Below are 24,068 nucleotides of genomic sequence, written 5' to 3'. Positions count from 1 at the left end.
AATTCTAAACTAAAATTACAAACTTACTTGAAATAAAACTCCTAAGAACTAAGAACAAGAAGAGAGAACTTTCAGAGAATTTCTAGGCAGAATGTGTAAGATGTATTGTGTGTTATTGATCCCTTATTTTGCTCGAATGGAATGCCCTATTTATAGAAATTCTTCTAGGCCGCTGAGCTGCTTGTCAGCCCCACTAAGTAGCTGACCAAACCCTTCAGCATGAGTTTGGTCCCTTGATCAAGTAGATTTGTCACCTCCTTATGCTTGACTCATCAAAGCTAGTTGTGAGCTATGAAACCAGCTATTGTGAGCTACTCTGAAAAGCATATGGTGGGCTACTTGAGGTGAGGTCATTGATGACTTCATGGTTTGCTTGATGGTTAAGTCAAGTCTGGGTGCATACCACTTAGCACACCTATTGCACCGCTAAGCTGCTTGTTCAGCAGCTTTTACCGTGCTGATTGGGACGTGGCCTGGTGCTTGCTGATCTGGTCAAGAGTCTGGTTCTCCGCTAAGCTGCTTATTCAGAAGCTTAGGCATGTGCCAAGCTTGTGTCGGACCGTGTCAAGCTGAGTTCTGACCGTGCCAGGACTAGTCTGGTGCAAGGCTGAGCGGTCAAGCATGTCCGCTCAGCTGCTTGCTTGAGTAGCTTGGTCCAGGTCAGGCTGGTGTCCAGGTTAGGCCAGTGTCCAGGTCGGCTTAGCGTGGCTTGGTCCACGCTTAGCTGCCTGGTTGAGCATCTTGGTTTTTGACTTCTTTTTCTTTTTGACCATGAGTCTTTTTTCTCTTCTTTTCTTCTTTCTAAATCCTATAAAATACATAAAAAAGAAATACGCACACAAATATACAAGATTGTGATATTTTATACAAAAAATATTGTTTTAAGTTGGTTTTTCTCAATTATGCTTAAGATAAGTGCCATAAAAGTGTATGAAATTTAGATTTAGGTATGTTTGGCACTTATCAATTTGGCACCAATGGCATTTTGGGCATTACAGAAGTGGAAGATATGTGTTGAAGTGAAGATTGTATTTTTATTTGTAAATTCGGTTTTAGTTTTGGGCCCATTGTTTAGGGCCCATTTTCGGTTTTACTCTTTGTAGAAGAGGAAACCCGAATTTCACTCTCACTCTCTACATTCACTCATTTTAGAATTACATTTTCTCCTCTTTTGCTCTACTAGGGTTTCACATCTTCTTCATTTTTGGTTTTCATTCATCTTCTTCGTTTTCGGTTTCTTTCTTCCACTCAATGGAAGGCTGAACTTGTAAACTAAATTCCTTTGGTAATGTATCACAACTCTTGAAGTTTTGTTATTAATGCATTTTCGGTTTCTTTATTTTTGATTTCTTCTATGTTAGAAACGGGTTTATGAGTTTATCTTCGCTTAGTTGGTTTACTCTCTAGTGCATGAGTGCTTAGTTCGTGTGAATTTGTTAATCGTTTCATGCTTATGCTGATTTCGCTTAGTTAGAGGCTTAGGTTTTTGGAACTTTGAATTGATTATCGCTTAGTTAATTGATTCTCAACAAATTCGGAAGTTAATGGTTGGAATCTAAAAATAATCTTTTGAAACTGAGGATTGAGTTGTGAACAAACGAACCAAAGGGAATTAGCTATTTTATTACATTGCTTAACTACTGTTTCTGAATTTGATTTATGTTCATACTATCCAACAACAAAAATCCCCTTGTGTGTGTGTGTGAGTATAAGGTGTTTGAAGATTTGCTTGAAATATAATCCTTGGAAAACGACCTAGGAGTCACTTCCTAACACTGCAGTTTTTAATTTTTATATTATTTGTATCGGGTACGACCTCGATCACCCACAAGACCACCTAGACGCATTTGAGGCTTCTATGCTTTTCCATGGGGTGATCGACCCTATCATGTGTCGAGTCTTTCCTCTTACTCTGAAACGCGATGCCCTATAGTGGTTTACATGGCTGGCACCAAACAATATTGATCGGTGGACAACTCTTGCTAACAGGTTCAACATCCGGTTCACAGCAAGCAAAGAACAACCCTGATCTTCATATGCCCTGTCTAGCCTATGGCAGGAATTGCATGAGCCTCTTTGGGCTTATTTAGACATGTTCAACATGGAGGCCATGAAAGTATGCACCCTGACCCCAGAAGTGGCAGTGTATATCCTAGTGACAAGACTATAGGACGACCTCTTCAGGCAGGAACTGGCCAAGTACTCAGACCTCACCATGGAAGATCTTTGGTCCAAGGCCCAACAATATATTAATCTACAAGAAATCCATCCCACACGCCAATCATCTGAGTATAGAGAATACCAACTCCCCTCACGGGAAGCCAAACAACCAAAAACACATGACCACCCTTGAGATAACCCACTCCGACCACCCCAAAACACCAAAATACACTTCCTACACTCACCTCAATGCTAGTCGCACCAAGATTCTGCAATAAGTTATGGTCACTCACCTAGTCCAACTCCCCAAGCCCAACCTAGGGAGAAAGTTGGGGACCTAGGACCACTCCAAGTATTGTGATTTCCACACCTTTTTTAGGCATGTCCCAGAAGAGTGTACCCAACTACGGGACACCATTGAAGACCTGATTCAAGCCAACCATCTACAACACTTCGTTTCTTGAGCCAAGCAAGGGCACTCCCCAGCTCCACGATGATCTAGTCCTTCTAGGAGACTTTCCCCCAAAAACTCAACAGGAACGTCCTCCAAACAGGGACCGAGGAGACCAATACCGCCCTAGTAACAGGCGGCAGCATAGTCCAGTGGACATTAACACAATATCAGGTGGATTTTCCGTATAGGGCACCTCTAGGGCGACCTAGAAAAGGTATGTTCGGGAGTTCATGCAGAATTGGGTGGCACCCCTAATCTCATTCGATGACCGTGATTATGAAGGTGTCGTTTATGGTCATGATAATCTCTTCGTCATCACCGCCAAAATGAATAATAAAAACGTTGGGAGGCTATTCGTCGATCAGGACAGCTCCGCAGATATTATGTTCCAAGACCTATTGATCAAAATGGATTTAAAAGACAGAGACCTATTGCCTTATGATGAGCAACTATTTGAATTCACTAGGCAAAGGATCACCCCTCGTGGCTATGTTTACATTTGGCTTACTATAGGGGAGCAACCCTTAACCAAGAGAATACAGACAAAGTTTCTGGTCATTGATTGTAGCTCTGCCTATTTATAGACTGTGGCCACCAATGGCTCTATTACCAATGACTCTATCATAATGGTCGAGATCTCCTCTAACGGCTATTTCCTTGTTGCATGTCTGTGTTTACTTGGTCAACACACGGTCCAAGCCCATAAGTCCCCAAAAAATTAAATAAATAAATAGATATTTTATTAAAAAGAATGTTGGGCCACAACTTAAGGATTATAAAGCCTTTCAACTTCCTTCCTCCAAGCAAAGTGAGACTAGTAAGTTTTTTCATTTCACTTCAAAACATCATTTTTTTCAACAAATTCCAACAATCCCCCACTTGAAATTAAAAAACGATTTCCGGGAATTTATGTGGTCTCAATAAGATTGTGCATAAATAAAGGTGTCATGCGACTTGAATCTTTGCATAGTGAATAAGATCCAGATTTTACTAGAGTGACTCATAGTCTTAAACTCTATATTTAGCATCAAACCACACACAACTTTTTCAAATGTGTATTCTGTAAAGACCGTGCGTTAAAGGTCATGCATGTCTATCACAGTATAGTGAACACTCTACAAATTTATGCCCCAAAATTTCATAGGAAGCGGCCCCCACTTCCACATTCACATAGGTGAGTCTATCAAGAGTACTCTTGTAGCCTAAGTACTCCATTCCAATTAGAGTATAGATCTCATTAAGAGTTTAACTTATCCTTACATATGCTCTAGGAATCATGATTCTCATAATTTTATAGCATGTTTATTCTCATATTACTTCACGACTTGTTATAACTCATTGACCCTATTTCTTGGGATATCTAGTCAGTTAGGTTGGGTTACCATCATGAGTGATCCTCGTTCTAGGGCAATAGTCCAAAACTATGAGAAGTATTATGGACTTTCTCTCTTGCTAGTCCTTTCGTCAAAGGATCTGCTAAGTTATTCTCAGTATGTACATGATTCACTCTAACAGCTCCTCTGGAGAATAATTCTCTAATAGTGATATGCTTACGACGAAGTTTTTGTTTCTTACGGTTATAAAAGCGGTTCTCAATTTTTGCAATAGTCGTGATATTATCACAATGGATCAACACAGCTGAAATCGGTTTTTCCCATAGGGGAATCTCTGCAAGCAAGCATCTCAAGATTGAGCCAAAATAGTGATATCATCTCAACTTCCGTGGATTGAGCCAAAATAGTATGTTTCTTTGACTTCTAAGAAACAGCCCCACCAGCTATGTTAAATATATAGCCACTGGTTGTTTTGGAATTATCTAAAAGAGTGTTCCAATCAACATCATTGAATCCTTCTAGGACAACTGGAAACCTTTGGTAATATAATCCAAGGTTCATTGTTTTCTTAAGGTATCTCATTACCCTTTCTATAGAATTTTAATGCTCCATAATAGGTCTACTGTTAAACAGGCATAATAATCCTACAATATAGGCAATATTGGGTCTAGTGTAGTCAGTTACATACCGAAGACTACCAATGATACTAGCACACTCAACTTGCCTTACACCTTCACCAGTGTTCTTAAAATTTTTTATACTTGGATCATATGGTGTGCTAGTAGGTTTGCAGTCAAAGTATTTATATTTCTTTAAGATCTTTTCAACATAGTGAAATTGATCCAAAGAAATTCCTTCTTTTGACCTAGTAATTTTTATACCAAGGATTATACTTGTCTCTCTAAGGTCTTTCATATCAAAATTGTTACACAACAATGATTTCATATTATTCACAACATGAATGTTGGAACCAAATATGAATAGGTCGTCTACATAGCGACATATGATAGTGCAAATGTCATTTTCTGATTTGTAATAAATGCATTTGTCTCTTTCATTCACCTTAAACTCATTCAAGATCATTAAGTCATTAAATTTTTCATGCCACTGCTTAGGTGCTTCCTTAAGACCATACAACGACTTATCTAACTTACAAACCTTATTTTTTGGCCCATGTATTACAAAACCTTCAGGTTGTTTCATATAGATTTCTTCTTCCTAATCACCATTTAAGAAAGCAGTCTTACTATTCATTTGATATACTAGTAAATTATGTATCGCAGCGAGCGAAATTAGTACTCTAATGGATGTTATTCTAGTAATAGGTGAAAAGGTGTCGAATAAATCTACATTCTCCATTTGCCTGAGACCCTTAGCTATAAGGCGAGCCTTGTATTTACCTATTGTGCCATTAGGTTTCAGTTTCTTTTTCAATATCCACTTACAACCAATAGGTTTGCACCCAGGAGGCAAATTAGCTAAATGCCAGGTCTTGTTAGACTCTAGATAATTAATTTCATCATTTATGGTCTCTTGCCGCAAATCATCAGTCAAAAGATTTTGAAAAGTTAAGTTAGCAAGTCCTTGTGGATACGACAACCACTTACTTTTATACTTGTTTGCTACACACCCTTATTTGTCGTTTAGCTCTTGGCAGAAAATGGAAAAGGCTCAGATGAAGCCCTAGGCATTGGGATGAAGTTGAGAAAGGGCCACTGAAGATGACCAAGGACTAAGGCACACCACCTATCCAAAGTTTGACGAAGCCTGAGCTTCCAGGAATGGACTTCGTACATGCAAAACAAATGTGAGTCCCTACACTCTATTTCACGGTCGTAGCACACCCTCTCGTCCATCATCTGGGAAAACAAGGAAAAGTTGTCCACAAACACCTCACGATCCACCAGTGATAGGGGGAGCACGACCCAAGCCACTTGATTGGGTAGCTCATAGATCATCCTTCTCGATTTCTCTATTCGGTCAGGCTTGGAGCTAACCAAGGACATTATGGACCTCTAGGAATACTTTCAGATGATCCAATTCACCCGTCCAGGGACAAATAATGATCTTTTTTGTCAACGACACCGAGAGGGCGAAAGAACAAAAAAAGGAGAAGGATCGTATAACACCTCTACACTACTCCCACTCGAAGAATCCCCTCACCCATATTTCTACCATGGTGATAAAGAAAAGAAGAGATGAGGGTAATGAGGAGGAGCTTACCTAAAGGCACCTGATGATAAGTTTTTGAGGTAGCCAAGAAATGTGGAGAGTATTCTACACCAATATCACAAGTTGGCAATATGAAAAATGTAGAAGTGAAATAGGGGACCCCTCTATTTATAGGAAAACGATGAGAATGCCTTCCTCACGGTCCAACCCCTCCCACGGTGAACATAGAGATTCAACGGTGAGTGCCAATCCAACGGTGAACATAGAGATTCGTGTAATAAGACACTAAGAGGCAGGGCAAGATCACATCTTGATCGTTCAAAAAGCACTCGAACATGATCTAACAATATCCTAGAAATCAAGGCGGCCCATTAATGTACATCCACAAAGACTTGGGGCAAACAATGCATCATCAAATGCCCCCATCATGGAGATGGTACAAAACCCTAAGCATCCCCTACCAACTATATGTCACAGATCTGTCTCACCCTCATGATACATTCACACTCATTTAGGATGTCCGCCTATTCACCAGGCAGGGCCCACAATTATCTAGTCAAGTCTATTGGGATGCCCGACTTTCGACCATATCAATAGACTTGGGTCAACTATTCTATAACGGTCTAAAAGACATGTCATGGTCAGACCAAGTTGTTGGGTTTCGGCTAGATACCAAACAAGGTGAGCTCATTTCAAACACCTTAGCTTGTCGGAAACAGGTCTGGCAATATCAGATGGTTGACCAAGCCAATTACATGTACCAGGGAATATTTCATGCACCTCTTCACTATAAATAGGGGAATTCCCCCAAAAGAAATATGCTCTTAATCTTAACTCTCACATTTACTATTGCATTTTATTTCTATTGATTCTCATATATCTCTCATACACTGGCTAGAGCATCGGAGAACTTTTTCAGATACCTCCCCAAGCAATCTCAAACATATCTTATACGGTGATCGTCCGTCCAACCTAAATCCCTCAACATCAGAAGAACAATACTTATCCAATAATGCAAATCTCAATTTGAAATAAATAAAATATAAATTGAGAAAATACATATCAAAAAGTATAAATTTAGATAGATCTTGAACTTGAAATCTTACGACCACCAGTTATTGTTACATATGGCTGCCAATGACGGTGAAGAGGACGAAGAACCATGCAAGTAAGACTTGGGTTTGAGGGTACTAAAATCACATAGTCTCTTTATCGGTGACACCCATAACCAAGAAGATGAGGCAACGGTGGCGGATTTCATATAAAGATATCAATGTTGATTTTGACTTAACTCTTAATTAAGTAATGTATGTGGAAGACGATGGTGGGAGAAGGGAATGATGATGGGAGTAGGGCTGAGTGAAAAGAGTAAGACTTGTAATGAAGAGGGAAGTAGTCTAAAAAACCAAAGAAAATATATGATGTTATTTGTGTTTTTTTATCTATAATGAAATTACATGTTTACATTTAAAAGTGGGTGAAAAAAAGAACTTTTATCTCTACTAATGGAGAAAATCTTGTTCCAGGGTGCAAATGTGAGTAAATTGGTTACTTACTTGTTACTATCTCAAACCTGTGAGTAATCATATATAGTAGCCAAAACTAACTATATCACTATTTAAATAAATAATGTTTAGCATAAAAAAGTGAGATTCCAATGATATTGTAGGAGATGATTGACTTCTTTATGTATGAGTTTGATTAGTACACTGTGTACGAGAAAAAAAATTAGTTGGTAAGAGTCAAAAGTCAAAAAAATTACTTAGATGATTTCTAAATCTTGAAATGGATTCCTTTTTTATTGTCGGTTAGGAAACATTGCTCAAAAAATAGTAAGACTTAATGGAAATGAAGTGTGGACTATAAAATGGAAACCCCACCAAGCACATAGATCATTTGGCGGGAAATGATTCTAACTTAACCAAACATCTCAAGTTTGAATCTCTAACAATGTATCTATCTTTGATAAGAAGACTTTAAAATTATGATTGTGGTCACGATTGCGTTTGTGGTTATTATAGTTGTTGCGATGTGGATTACGTCTATTGTGGTGTGAATTATTTTGTGACTAAAAAAATTGATATCGTCTCATGTAGTTATGTTGCGATATGATGTGGTTGTATTGCAGCCTATTGCGATCACATCATTGTAATTTGACGTCACACCATAATTACAGTGTGATACAGTTGTGGAGTCACCTACTAGAGTATTATGACTGCATCATGTGATGTGTTCTGCAATTTGAAACACCAAGGAAAATTGTACCACATCTCATTGATAGAAGATACATGTGATTTAGGGAAACAAATGTAAACAACTTGTTTAGACGTGGTGACAGTAAATGGATGAGTACACTGTTGTTTCATAGTTTGTGTCATTTTATTTGTTATAGACATGTGATTTGTCGAAAAAATATATTTAAATTAAAATTTAATTATTAAGTATTTTTACCAATCACAAACTTATGACACATGAAATAGCATAAGTGAACATCAAATGTGCTCCATAAATGGATGTGCCAGTTTATTAGATTTGGTGTGCGGTGTAGAAGAATTTACCCACCAGAAACATTTCCCTTTTCAAAAAAGATTAATAAGATGTTAAAATTGTTATTAGTTTTAATTATTATTTTTCTTTTGGAAATGCCATTAAATTATTTTTCTCCTATTGTACAATCTATCATAGTGGACACATGCAGAAAAATAATACTGTAGTAGTAGTGCAAGGGATTTGTCTCACATACCAGGAAGAGTAACACAGTGTCAAATATTTATTTTTGAATAAATTATACTTACGCTTTTGTGAAGCTGTACAAATTACTCATCCATTTTTTTACATATACATAAAATTCTCCTAATTTATATAGACACATTACATTAACTGCCCCAGTAAAAGAGAGAAATCTAATTAAGTTAAACAAAATATGGTATATTATAAATATAATTTTAAATAGTATATGAGTCAACATCTATTCATTAATTTTAGTCTATTACAATATAGTATAAAAGTGATTTAAACGATACTGATGAATTACTCCTCTAATTTTAAAGTTGAAAATTGAAATGACCATATGAAAAACACTAATATATTGTAAAAGGAGTTGTCTAATGATAAGAGAAGAGGGGATAAAAAGATTAGAGAACATTCTACCAACCAAAAAGAAAAGACTGGAGTTAAGTCCATAAAAGCATTGAAGATGTAAGCATGCAACATATTTTATTACTGACAACTACAATTTCATATTTTGAATGTTAGGTAATTACTGAATTCTGCAAATCAATAGGAGCAGATGCAAAACAGAGGCAATGGCTGATAAGGTTGGCCAAGAAGCATGGAGAATGGCTTGGATTTCTTGCGTGATAGTTTAACAAATGTACCTCATTTTGTAATTAGCATATGAGAAAGTTTCAAGTTTAAACTTCATGGTTTTCATTTTATAGCATAATGTAAACTAGGAACTCATCTATATGTGTTTCTTTAAATGTACCTCATTTTGTAATTAGCAGATGAGAAAGTTTTAAGTTTAAATTTGATGGTTTTCATTTTACAGCAGAATGTAAACTAGGAACTCATCTATATGTGTTTCTTTATGTTTTTAGCATTGGCTAATTTTACAAATTCTATCAATAGCTATTTTGTTTGCTTACAAAACCTATTAAAGAAAGCAAACAAAAATGATATAATGAAAAGAAGAAGAAAATCTCAATCTATAGAACTAATAAAAGATAATCACATTGATAAGTGATAAAACTATAATGTATATACAATTATGACTTAGGAATAAGTTTCCAATGAGTAAACTCAATAATTTTCTTCTAAATCATACAAGACACCAGCAAAATTGATGAGTTCATCACTATTTTTGGTACCAAAATAGAGTTGTTTGATCTTGTGAAAAGCGTGGAGAGTAAGCAGACTATCTGACCCGGCCTGGTGGCTATTCCCAGCTACCCGGTCCACTCTCAAGGTTTGGCAAATCCGATCCAAACCACCATAAAGATTCGAGCAGAACTTCATGACGTGCTTCACATCAAAAACCATCTCTCCAAAAAATATCCTCACCGTATGCAGAAAACCAGCAAGCTCCTCCGGCAACGGGCGGCGCGTGAGAATCTTGACAAGGAAGCCGAAGTCATACGCGCTGTGGAAAGTGACCCAGGAAACTTGGTTGCGTCTTCCAAGAATTCTGGACCTCAACAACAACTGTCTGAAATGCATCAAATGAATGCCAAACTTTCTGTTCATCTCGAAATCGATGCCTTGGCGGCGGAGAAGTGCGATCGATTCAGGTGCGTGGAGATCACGCGAGACATCAAAATCGCAGAAGTTAAACTCCCATATGAAGGAGTAAGGGGTTCCGAGGTTTGGAAGATTGCCATGTTTGTCGGATAGTGTGAGTCCAACTTGAATGAGGTGGAGGCGATCAACATTGGCTTTCAAAAGAGCGTAGTTTTCCGATGGTTTCCGGTGCCGGAAATTGGACTCGGAGCGAATCACTAACCCAGGAAATTCTGTATCCATTGCAATGACAGGGTACGAGGTTATGATATTGCGTATCAAATGGAATTCTGCTTCAACGTTTGATCTCCAAACCCTTCGTATCACTACAGATCCTTGCCGCGGTGGGTTCATCAAGAGTCGCATCTTCTTCAAGAACGCAGAAAAATAAAGTTTTTGAGGAAGAACCAGAAGGAAAGTAAAGAAAGAAAGTGAATTTGTTGTGTTTCTTGTACGAGATGATAATTATATATAGTGTCTCTTGTGTTACATTTAATTATCTTAACAAATCATATATGCAATCACTCATAAGTTCTAAGTCTGAACTAAATCTTTTCCAATCTTATATGCAATCACTCATTACTTTCAATTCATTTTCTTCTAATAATTCTTCTATTTTATTTATTAATTCTCTTAGCATACCTTTGCTAGTTTCATATGTTATAGTTTCAAGAATTTTTCTATCTGTTAAAATTTCTTCATTGAATCTCTCTCTTTATCTATGTTTTCCATTCACTTTGTTACAATGTTTTTGATCTTTGATTCTTTGCTTTGTTCTTTTTGTTCTGACTTCAATGAAAGATACATATATGTTGTCACTGCAAGTACGACCCACAATGCAAGGTCCTACATCTCATACATTTGTGTAAAAATATTATGGAGCTTTCTTCATTTCAATAATCTTTTAACCAATCTTAGAATTACGAATGAAATATATTTTAGTATTTTGGGTTAATATTATATTTGACAAGTAATTAGTTTATACATACTTACCTTTTGCATAACAAACAATAATTATAATTCAACTTCCGTACTTAAAATATGTGTAAAATAAATTTTGGTTAGTTTTGAATGTTATGTTAGTTATTTTTTCCATCATTTTATACAAGACATTCATTGTAACTTTGTAGTCAATTCGTTAAATATAGTTCAATTCATTTTCAACCAATGAAATACATAATCATTTTCTAGCTCATTGATTTCTAATATTCTAGTTGTACACAGGTACATTTGCATGAGTCACTATATTTTTTGATATTGATTGTCTAAGCATAATTGTTGATATATCCTTCAAATTTAATGTTCTTCATTGTTCAAACTCACAAACTTTAAATATATACTACATTAGAGTGTACGAGAACTTGATTTTATGATTTGAAAGACAATAAGTTATAAGTGAATTTAGAAATTTATAAGTTAATATGTTGAATGTTTGACCCTCATTAGCATCAAATATATCAATAGAATCTCAATTGTTGTTTTTTATTTCATCACCTATAGTTTTACGTTTAGACATATATTAATATGAATTAAAAAAATATTTGCGTCAACTTAATAAATAATTGAAAATAATTATAAATACTTTTACTTGAAATTAGACTCATATCATATTCATTTATTTGATCAACAATTACAATAGTTGATACAAATATTGCTCTTGTCTATAAAAATTGCTCATTCTTTTAGTGATATTGTATATTTGAATGGATTCTTTGAACTATGACGTCAATTTGGCTATCAAATTAACAATCGTGTAACACTCCATTTTTGCAACTAAAAACTTTATGATTTATTATTGAAATATGGTGATAATGTAAAGAAAAACAGAGTAAATTAATAAACTTTCCACTGCAAAATTCAAAATGTGGAAATATTATATGATATCTCCACCTAATATTAACGAAATCTAGTTACCCTAATTCAAAATGTGTAAATTAAAAATATTACATCTAATCTTAAAACTCATCCATTAAATTAGTTATCCTTTTTTAAGTATGGAGATTTAAAGAATTATTAATTTAATCTTAACAAATGATTATAAAATATATTATATATGCAAAAAAATCATTCTTAAATATTTTTCGTAAAATATAATTTGTACAAAAATTAGTTCAAAATATTATGGGTACTCCTAAATCAGAGCTAATAATCTCATCATAAACAAGATAATTAACTATACATTAGTTAAGTTCTTCTTGTCTATATTTCTATCAATGGATATCCAAACCACAACTACAACAAACATGTTCATATACAAAATATAGAAAGAGAGTAAGAACCAACTAAGGCGATACAACATGGACTTACATAGAGAAATAACATTAAAGTGAGACAACTTATAAAACAACTATACTCAAATAATGTCAAACATATGCAATGATGCACAAAGTTAGTGTCTTATACAATAAGATATTCAATTCAACCAACCAATCTCTATCAAAATGCCCGAAGGCCAAGATCCTAGTGGGAAAGCAACTGTGAGTACATATATCTTTAACAATATCAATTGTTGTTCAATACCTCTATCTGAGGTGCTTACATGATAAGTTCAGTCTGTTTCAGGAATTTTCTCTACCGATAATGAAATGCACAATGGGGTGTTAGAGACCACTTAGTTTGCATGTAGAACTATCCTGATCATACAGGTAATGAACCCGGACCCTCGCTAGAATGTCTCCCCTAAGTAATCCCTCAATGCTTCTTGACGAATCAATGTCATTGTCGCTTCTATCCAAATCCACATTGATATTCTATCACCGTACTTTTTCATTTTCTCCAACTCCAACTACAAGAGTGCAATGCACACACACTAATCAAAGTTAACCCATTAAGTCTTTGAATCAAGGTTTTCCAATTTTTATTTCACAATGTATCATCTGATTTAGTCATCTCAACCTCAATACATTTTTATCATGTCAAAAGTCCAATGAACTTGCTCAAGACGCTAACTTGGTGACAAAAATATAATTGGTCAAAGCCCAAAATCTCAATAAATCTAATATTTCCAAAAATATCACTTAAGTTATTTATATCAGTCCCAATGCATTTTTACCAAATATCATGTCCTCAGGAGGAGTTCAAGACACTAACTTAGTAATTTAATCTCAATCCAAATTTCAAACTTTTGTATTTTTCATATCAATATAACAATCAAGTTTTGTATTTCTCACATCAATACAACAATCAACTTATATATTTACCATATCAGCACAACAATCAACTTATGCATTTTCTATATGGATACAATAATCAACTATGTATTTCTCATATAAATACAACAATCAATATTATAACCATTAATTAAGATATTTCCAAATTATGATACTCACACACCATTTAGTACATAAAACAATTGCCAATTTATCACAAATACTCACATGCATAAAAATATAATTATTGAACAACTTTTCATGACGATGTAATACCATAAACATGTACATCACATTATGGTAAATACTACAAAATTTATAAACACAAATTTTCAAGCAAATCAAACATACAAGACTTTATATATCGTCATGAATAAAATTAAGGACTCTTACATAGAAATCCAACTTTTGAGGGAATGAGAGAGAAAACATCAATAAAATACTAAGACAAAATGATATTCTCCCTCACCTTATACGCTTTATCTCCAGTCAAATATTCTTGGAGAGTTGATAGATCATCTTCCAATGTATAGACCATATAATCAGGTCCACTCTCTAATAGTCATTGTTCTCTTATTTCTTCTAGGTTCTATTTCTAATTTATCGTTATTATCATTATTGCTAATCACGGGTATGTTACTTATTTGTTGTGCCTCGACTATTCCTCAATTTAATAGGGAATTTCATTACATTAAAGTCTGCATCGTTAGACTCAGTGATTATTTTTGTGTTAAGGTCATAAAACTTGTATGCCTTGTTGTTTTAGCATCCTCAATGAATATACATTCATAGGCTCTACTTGCGAATTTAACTCCCTTAGGTCTAGTATCTGGACATAGGTCAGACAACCCCAAGTTCTCAAATAAGACAAGTTTGATTGTCTATTCTTAATAATTCATATGGGAAAATTTTGCTTTTAGTCTTGAGACTCTATTTAGCACATAACATACAGTTGATAAATTTTTGCCCCGCCAAGAGGATGTTGCACAAGAACTTAACATAATAGCTACAACTAATTCAATTAAAGTTCTATTCTTTCTTTCGGCTTTACCATTCATTGCAGGTGAATATGGTGCAGTTGTTTCATGAATAATTTCATTTAATTTATAAAAATCATTAAACATGTTAGAACCATACTCAGTGTCTCTATCACTTCTTAGCTTCTTTACTTTCTTGTTGAGTTGATTTTCAATTTCAGTTACATATAACTTAAACATGTCAAGTGCTTCACTTTTATTTTTTCATAAGATATACATAAATAAAATCAGAACAATCATCAACAAAAGTGATAAAATAACGTTTACCATTTCTAGTTAACGTTCCATCTAATTCACATATATCTGAGTGTATTAAATCTAAAGGCTCAAATTCTCGCATTACTGATTTATGAGGTTTTTATTGAAATTTTTGCTTGATTGAATGATTCACAAATTTTATAATCATTTTTAGATAACTATGGAATTAAACCTAAGCTACTCAAATTTGAAATTGCACATTTATTAATATGACAAAGTCTAGAATGTCAAATATTAAAATCACACAACATGTAAAAAAAATCTGAAATTTTATTAATAGAAATATTAACATTTAATTTAAACATGTCATCAGTGTGGTGTACCTTTTCCCAAAAAATACCTCATTCCTAGTAAGAGTATACAAGTTTGCTCCTATGTCTCGGTAAAACCAACATTATTAAAAAGAAAGCTAGAAACTAGATTCTTCCTCATTTCTGGAGTGTTTATTACATCTTTGAGAATCAAAGTCTTCCCAATTGTAAACTTCAGCTCCATATCACCAGTGCCAACAACAACAGTAGTGTGGGAGCACCCAACAACACCTTCTTGTCATCAACATTTGTGTATATTTTGATCACAGCACGACCATAGTAGACAGGGTGGGATGCGCCAATATCTACCCACCTCCCATTAGTTCCTCCAACCATAGTGACCTCATATAATATAGCCACAAATGGCTCATCAACCATGTTGGCATGTGGAGGACGACCCACTAATTTATTTTTGCACTTGCGTGCCATATGACCTGGTTTCCCACATTTGAAGCAGGTGAACAAGTTTCTAGAGTCATTCTTATTAGGTGGCTTAGCATATTGGACCTTTTGAGGGTTCCAATTCTTATTCTTGAAATTATTGCTATAAGGCTTTAAAACTGCACTTGAGAATTTCTTCTTAGTGCTATTGTTGGAGACAATCAATACATTTTCTCTCTGATCTTGCTTACGAGCCTCTTCTTCAATACGAAGATGAGTGATCAAAGATTCCAACGAGATTTCTTTAGTTTTATGCCTCAAAAGGTTTTTGAAGTCATTTTGGCTAGGAGGTAGTTTGTCAATTATGACAACCACTTGGAATTGTTCATTTAAGGACATACCCTCATAAATGATCTCGTGAACAATTTTTTTTATATTGTGGGACTGAGACTCTAATAATTTAACACCAGTCATCTGATACTTAAGGTAGCATCTAACAACATATTTTTTAGTGTCAGCTTCCTCGGTATCATATTTCTTTTCAAGTGCATACCAAATTAATTTGGCAGACTTGTATAGGTTGTAGTAATCATAAAGATCATCAGACAACTCATTCAGAATGAAGTTCTTACATAAGTAATCACTTTCATTCCAGAGAGCTATTTCAATAGTCGGTTTATCCCTTTCCTCTTTTTCAGCCTCATCCAACACTACTGGGATGTCAGTTTTCAGAACATGGACAATCTTTCTCACAGTGAGGAAAAATTATATCTTATGTTGCAACGTTTGAAATTTGTCCCATCAAACCGAAATGACTTGTTCAGGTCATAGTTGTTCAGTCCATTAATATTATCTACGAATGTCAATGCAGTAGAAACGTCTTAAAATTTTTGTTAGTGTAGCGCGCAACAATTCTAAATGGCACGAAATAATCGTTATTGGCTGAGTCACGACCAGATCGCTCTATTCAAGACGTTTTGTGGTACTGGTAAAATTGTGCAAGTAGACTATCAATCATGTTGTCCCTAGGATAAAACAGTACAGTTCTTTGTTATCCGATTTCTTATTGCACTGTAAGAATCGCTCTCGAATACACCCATAACATGGCTATCAGTGTTAATTCTCGAATTCCCACATTATGGCTACCAGTACCAATTCTTTTTCCACAATACTGACTACCAGTGTCAGTTCTCGAAATTCCTACTTTGGCTGCATGTGCCAATTCTCAAGTGCAACAGAAAGAAAGAGGGACAAGGTTGCCAGAAATGCATCGGCGAAATATAAAGAGGAAGAAAGAGAAGTTGAGAGGCAAACGCCTTCAACTTGGTGCAAATTATAATGAGGGAAGGAGACCCCATTTATAGCCTGAGGCCACCAACGGCTCTCTAACAACTCTTTCACCAACAACTCTATTACTAACGACTCTATTATCAATGAATCTATCATAATAGTCGAGATCTCCTCCAACGGCTCTCTAACGGCTTTTTCCTTGTTGCATGTGTGTGTTGACTTGGTCAAAACACGATCCAAGCCCAAAAGGCTCCAAAAAATTAAATAAATAAATTACTAAATAAATAAATATTTTATTAAAAAGAATGTTCCTCCGGAACTTAAGGCTTATAAAGTCTTTCAACTTCTCTCCTCCGAGCAAAATAAGATTAGTAAGTTTTTTCATTTCACTTCAAAACATCATTTTTTCAACAAATTCTAACAATTGCCTAATTGGGCTCAGATGATTTGGATTTGTGTTTCAATGTTGTTGTAGACCAGGGATTAGAGATCATCCAAGGGTTGTCTTTACAAACATAGTCGTTTTCATACATACCTTGTCACTTAGTATAATTTTTCTGTATTTTTTAATCAAGATTTTTGTCTATTCTATGGGTGCCTGATTCTTATACCAACAATGTTATTTTACACATAAAATTGAGACACGTTCTACGCCTTGTATTTTTATATCAATGAAATTAATTATATCTACCATAACAATCAATACCCCCAGAAAGATGACATTTCCCTTTCTTGTCTTGTACATGTTTTGAAGTTAGTTGTCAAATTGGAATTTTCCTCCATTCCAATCAGTTTCACAATCATAATCTGACCGATTGATGTTCACAAGTCACAATCAAAAATAGAACAATACCACACGTTGGCTATCACAACCGAGACTTGATTCCAGTCATAGCCAAAACAGAGAAAACTGCGGTGTCTGAATATTCTGATTTCCATGGATGAGGAAGAAAAAGTGTAGCTAATTATATAATGCATTGTAGCTTGATTAACTTCAACATTGTCTGTGAGGTTTTGCAGTACTATCTCAGTGTGAAGTGATATTAGACTGTATTCTTCACACCACATGGCGGATGGAGGCCTATGACGGATGTCAAAATTCAGCCATGAAGACGTTGCGGACAAATAGCGGACATGATTGACAAAAAATAAATAAAACATATAACATAATAGGAAAAAGAAAATAATAATATAATAACATAAAAATCAAACAATAACATAAAACTTAATAAAAATCATTAAGTATCAATGTCTCATAACATCATACAATTGGTAAAAAGTAAAATAAACAATACTAACAAGTCTTGCAAAAAGCACAACTAAAAATCAAAGCAAAACACAAATATAAAATGTAAAACATTTACATTGTGTGTTATCCTATTTTTGGAATACACTGTGCTACTGTCAAATGATGATTTTAAATTTGTATATAAAGTAAAGTGAAAAAAAGAGCTATATAAAAAAGAAGTAAACTAAAAAAAATAAACTGAAAAAAAAGTGGGAAAAATGTAATCTGGACAAAAAAAATTAAACCGGAAAAGTATATATTTTGAAAGTAGATAAAAAACGAAATTAAAAAATGGAATGAAAAAGAGATAAAGAAATGAGAAAATAAGAAACAAGAGAGAAAAAAAAAGATAGAGAAAGGAAAAACGCAATGAAAAAGAGTTAAGAAACATAATTGTGGCGGCGACAGTTGAGGCAACATAATTCTTAACCCATGAAAGGGCCCAAAAAACCCATCCCAGTCCAAATTTTTAAAAAAAATTTGACCAGCAAGCCAAAATACTGCCATGTCCCTGCCACCACCATACCACAATGGCGACTTTTTCGAGCAAAAAGCAGACACGGCCATATGGCGGGATTTCCCAAATGGCTAATGGCGGTAGCCAAAAAACGTAACCGCCATCCGCCATGGCTACTATTGGGCAACACTACTTCATACTATAATACACCTTATAGCTTGACACAGTTTCGGACAGGACATGCAAATTCGTTAATTATTAGTGAGAAAGGTGAACATAGATGACATTTGCTTATACTCAAATATGAGCGTTGTGGATAGATAAAACAGCTTCATACCCATGAAGGATAACCGAAGTTTTATGTTTGGTTACTTGGTGGAGGATAAAACTTCAAATAGGGAAATGTAATGGTTCCCAGAGGAAAGAAAGATCTATATTTGTACAGAAGATGCAATTTTGATGTTAAATAACATCCTCAGTAATGGTACCTACCACAGAAATCAACCATTCCCTCCTCTTAGTTTCTGTTTTTTCTTCCCATTAATGAAAGCTAGTCCAATTCCCATAGAAGCTAGCCCAATAGGAAAAAAAACTTAGAGGTCAATATTTTGTTAAGGATCGTGATTTATGATAGAACATTATGACATTATTCGATTCATGTAGCTGACTCCACCAAGTGGGATAAAAACTTGATTGTTGTTGTAATCTAATATGATCACATAATTTTATTTTACAATATCCCACACCTGTACTAATTTTTAACTTTCATTCTTACAAATCTTGCATGCGGACACTATTGATCACATTTTATAGTGTGAAAACATGAAAACCATGCACAATATTCATGAACTTCTTCTGACCTCCTTTTGGCTGGTGATTACTATGCAGGAAGGAACAGACTAAAATTTTTACCAGGCATTTGCAGCAAGCAAGGAGTCCTAGATTATTCAAAAGACGAAGGCTGTAAGGCACGAATGCGAATGTCATATTTAGTTTCATTGGACGAGTTGGTCATAGGAGAGGAATCTCCAGAAGATGAAGTGAAACCATTGTGCGAATTTCCAATATGGTTGCCACACTTGCGACAAAGAAGCTTAGTTCTTCGACGAAAGAAACCCCATGAGTGCCTCGTAAAATAGGGAAGACACTGAATTTCATCAACCTGGGTAAATCTGCTGTCATCAATATTGAAGAATGACATAATACCTCGCTTTATAAACTTACTGTATTTAGACCCAATTGACGAGGTGTTCCGGTTTGAGGAGGATAGGTTTAGCTCATAACCACAAGTGCCACAGCTGCCAAAAGTATAAAGAAAATGTATAGTTAATTGCAACGCAAAAAAGATTCATCATATGCATGACGATTATAATGAATATAGTTTTCAATGTATTGATAGAAACAATAACTATGACAAAAACAGTGAACTTGTTTGGAAGAAGACATGGCTATCAAAGTCATAGCCATATCAAAAAGACTTTGCTGCTCATCTGATAAAGCTATAGCTTTTTGATGAAAGGGAAATGGAGTAGAAACTGTATTCCATTTTTAAGCTCATGAGGCTAATTACAGCACTTATTTTGCCATCCAAATCATCAAACACTCACTCATCAAGTCGTGGAAAATGAGTATAAGAAATTGCTAGAAAGCTTAGAAAAGGAACTAACTAGCCCCTTGCCTATTTAAGGTGTTTCATTGTTCAATGTTTGGCTTTACATGACCCAAATAAGCTTGAGCAATGAGCATACCATTCATGGGAAATTCATCATAATTCAAATAATGTTCTTGTTCCTATCATTTTTTATGAGCAGATGTTCTATGCAAGTTTCATTACAATCATTGGTCATCATTCAAACTTCACATCTCCTATTTCTGGAAGAGTAAATTCCTCACCTACATAACCTAAAAGAAGCTAGGACTTCTCAAATGCTATGGTGTTGATAGTGAACAACTCATTCCTTTTCCATGGAAACAGGAACATCAATGTAATTAGAACCATCTTAAACCTTCGACATATTACTCTAACCGCTGTACTAAATAGCTCAAGGAAAAGGTTATCTTAGAGACTATTCCAGTTTTCACACAGCTTACAAACGTCTCCTGATAGTAACAATTACTAGGAAACACGAAGGAGAAACAAGTCTAACAAGGCTCTTAAGTGTAATATGACATGCATACTATTCAAGGAGAACCACCGTAGCCACTGGATTTCTAAGCAATGAATGCAGTTTTCAGGAAAGAAAAGAAATGCTACGTAATAAGAATGAAAATTAGATACTACTACTTTCCCATAGAAGGGAAAACAATCTATGTCATGCATAGCATGTCTGGATTATAGTTTACAAAACATGGTTTGAATCAATGGAAAAGCAGCTTTTATTCATTTTAGAATCAACATCATGTTTTCAAATACTTTGACAACTCAACCATGTTTTCAAATATTTTAGGTTCGACATAAAGAATGTCTTCTAAAATTAATGTAAAAAGTGACGAACCACATCACATACCTATAACCATACCACGTATCATGTAACTATGGACAAAAGTGACTGACAGTACCAACCTAATGTCATAGTCACGAGTTACCGATCTAGAATTCCTCTTAAAGCAATAACAACTAATAAATGCCCTTTCAACAATGCAGATTATGATTACTTTGCTAATTAGTACCAACTACAATAGATATGTCAGTCACCTTCCAATCACCACTAACCTAACATAGTGTTAAGAATTGACAAATAATTTTAATACTAAGATAGTAAGACCTTATCATCAATTTCCAAAACCTTGTAACCACAAATTCATCTTCTGGAACTCTGAAGAATGAAAAAAACCGTTAAAATCAAACGGTTCAATTCAATTTGATTGTCACTTTTCTCAAAAGGAATTCACTAATTTTTTATGCAAAAAAATGATTAATCCAAAGCAATAAGCAGAGCATTATAAGAGAGAGAGAGAGAGAGAGAGCGAGAACCTGTAACGGACGTCTCTCTGAGAGGTACAAGAGTACGTTGTGGTCAATTGAGCGTCTCTATGATACAATGAATTATCCATTTCTTATTGCAGCTTAACGGAGACGGTGGTGGTGGCGGTGAGTGTGGTGGAGGAATGCGGAAGAGCCACCGTGGGAGCGACGCAGGTGAGAGAAGATGAAATTAATTGCACCAAGCGGCAGCGTTAATTTTTACAGAATGTAACGCAATGGAAACGACACCGTTTTTATGTGTCTGTAGATATCTGTAAAAGGAGAAATGGATAAAAACCGTGTAGCCGGAGTAAAATTTTATGGTCGGGAATCATGATATTTATTTTAGGGATAAAGTATATTTACAAATTTAGTGTGAAATACATATACATAAAACCGTGTAAAATTTATGTAAATGTATTGCATCATCCACTGTTCATTTAGATTACATTTTCTGAAAAGTCAACAATAATAAAATATTAATGGTAATGATACAATGACAGTGTATAAAACTTATACATTGTCGGTAACAAGTAACAGTGTATACATCTTTTTCTCTTGCAAATTTAGTTATAAATTGAATATTTTATATAGATTATAACTTTTATTATTATTTTGGGATTGATATTCTATTATTTATGATGAATTTAAGTGGTTCAAGTATGGTAATTACATTTATTATATATTAGCGTGTATATTTTTTTCTAATATATAATGTATTATCTTCATGTTGTATTATTTAAGAAAAAATAATTTAAATATAAAAATATAATATATGAACTCAATAGAGAGTGAAAATATAAATAAGAGAGTGTATGGAAGATTAATATATATTGATATAAAAATGAAATCAATTCAAGTAATATGTGTACATTATATTAGTTATTAATGAGAGATGTTAGAAATGATAAATTTGGAATATAATATTATGTCGTGGTGATAGTTATTATTTGTTTTAGTTTTATTAATAGTATAATATAATATAGATATAGATTATAGAAATTTATATAAACATGAAATTAGAAGATATAAATATGGAAACATATAATTATTTTATGTTTATTATTATTGGTATAGATAAACATGAAATAAAAGTTATAAAAGATAAAATAGGGAAACATAAAATACTACATGGGTAGTTATTTTTAGTTTTCCATTTATATATTAGTATAGATACTAGTGATTTCGTGTTTATTAACCCACATTTTTATTTTCTAGTATTGAATACTTATTTTTTTTATAATTATATCACATTCTTTATTGAGTATACATGGTGTTATAATTTTTTCTGAATATTTAATTATACATGATATTATAATTTTGGCTATAATTTGGGATTGAGTCAGAGTCTCTATATGATATAAATTATTGCAGAGAAGTATCTTCTCAAGTGTAGAGTCTCTATATGATTGTATTTTGACATTTAATCAAAAGTGTAATCTTCCTTATCTGAAAAATTAGATCAAAGATGAACATGAGATAATATTTCAATATGGAGAATATGACATAAAGATATTAAGTTGTTTAGTTTTTGAGTTTTCAAACAACATTATGCATTTATAAAGTAACTTCAACTAATCATATACAACATCTTAAGTCATTTTTTGTATTCAATTATTGCAAAGTTATTTTCATTGTTTATATTACAAAATTTAATATATCATATCGTCTTTCAATTACCATAATTTAAGTATATAAAATGGAATTAAATAAAATTATACATGTTCAATTACTTGAATGTCCTTTAGATATATTTTACATTTAGATAGTAGTAAGGATAAAATTGTGATATATAAATTATGCATGTTCAACTACCTATATAACTCTTAGACATGTTTTATATTTATATAGTAGATAGATAGTATAATATTTATGAATTGGCAATATAAATATTTATACAAAGTAATATATTATTCATTTATTTGAATTATTTATAAAACATTTTATTATATGGAAAACAACTAAAAGGAAATAAGTTGAAGATATAATTGTTATCTATTAACAATATAATAAAAAAACTTCATCATGCCACATGTCACTTTCTCTTTCCTTCATGTCACATATCACTTTCTCCTTCCCTCATGCCACATGTCACTTACTCCTTACATTTTTTCCTTCATGTCATGCCATATGTCACTTACTCCTTACATTTTTTCCTTCATGCCACATGCCACCTCCTCCTCACATATTTTTATTCCTACTTTTTATATATTATATATTTTATATGCTAATAATAATTTAATATTAATTAGTGATTGGTTCATGTCGCTACCCCACTAAAATTGAGTATTTACAACATCTATGTTTTGTTATGTTAAAAAGTAATAGTCATTGAACATTAGATGAAATTGAAATCATTTTTCACATTCAAATTATTTCTTTACATTAATCTATCTATATAATTTAATGTTTACCATTAATCTAAGAATAATTGTACTTTTTCACCTCATCAAAATTTTTTGACATTTTTCGCACTGAATTTTAATATTACAGTTCAGATTCTTTGAATTTTAATTTTTCTCTATTAACAACAT

The 24,068-nt window shown here is 33.8% G+C and overlaps 2 protein-coding genes across 2 annotated transcripts; both read right to left on the bottom strand.

Annotated features, from left to right (window-relative positions):
• Window positions 9,922-10,764, bottom strand: LOC109327964 (probable CCR4-associated factor 1 homolog 9). The gene has a single exon (XM_019561162.1). It carries the CDS (start codon window positions 10,762-10,764, stop codon window positions 9,922-9,924), a length of 843 nt encoding a protein of 280 aa, XP_019416707.1.
• LOC109337931 (uncharacterized protein At4g08330, chloroplastic-like) lies at window positions 19,298-21,843 on the bottom strand. Its single transcript, XM_019575021.1, has 2 exons — window positions 21,544-21,843; window positions 19,298-19,867 (listed from the first exon to the last, which is right to left on the bottom strand). The coding sequence occupies exons 1-2, from the start codon at window positions 21,621-21,623 to the stop codon at window positions 19,513-19,515; spliced, it is 435 nt and encodes a 144-aa protein (XP_019430566.1). The 5' UTR covers window positions 21,624-21,843; the 3' UTR covers window positions 19,298-19,512.

The sequence above is a fragment of the Lupinus angustifolius genome, chromosome LG02, assembly GCF_001865875.1.
Source record: "Lupinus angustifolius cultivar Tanjil chromosome LG02, LupAngTanjil_v1.0, whole genome shotgun sequence".
NCBI classification, from domain to species: Eukaryota; Viridiplantae; Streptophyta; class Magnoliopsida; order Fabales; family Fabaceae; genus Lupinus; species Lupinus angustifolius.
Note: the sequence above shows the minus strand (reverse complement) of the source record. Positions and strands in the feature narration are given on the sequence as shown.

What these genes read in the sequence shown, in the direction of transcription:
- LOC109327964 (XM_019561162.1), bottom strand. Translation starts at nt 10,764, where the DNA reads ATGCGACTCTTGATGAACCCACCGCGGCAAGGATCTGTAGTGATACGA.
- LOC109337931 (XM_019575021.1), bottom strand. Translation starts at nt 21,623, where the DNA reads ATGGATAATTCATTGTATCATAGAGACGCTCAATTGACCACAACGTAC. An exon ending in CAGAGAGACGTCCGTTACAG is followed by an intron (nt 19,868 to 21,543) that starts GTTCTCGCTCTC and finishes TACTTTTGGCAG; the next exon opens with CTGTGGCACTTGTGGTTATG.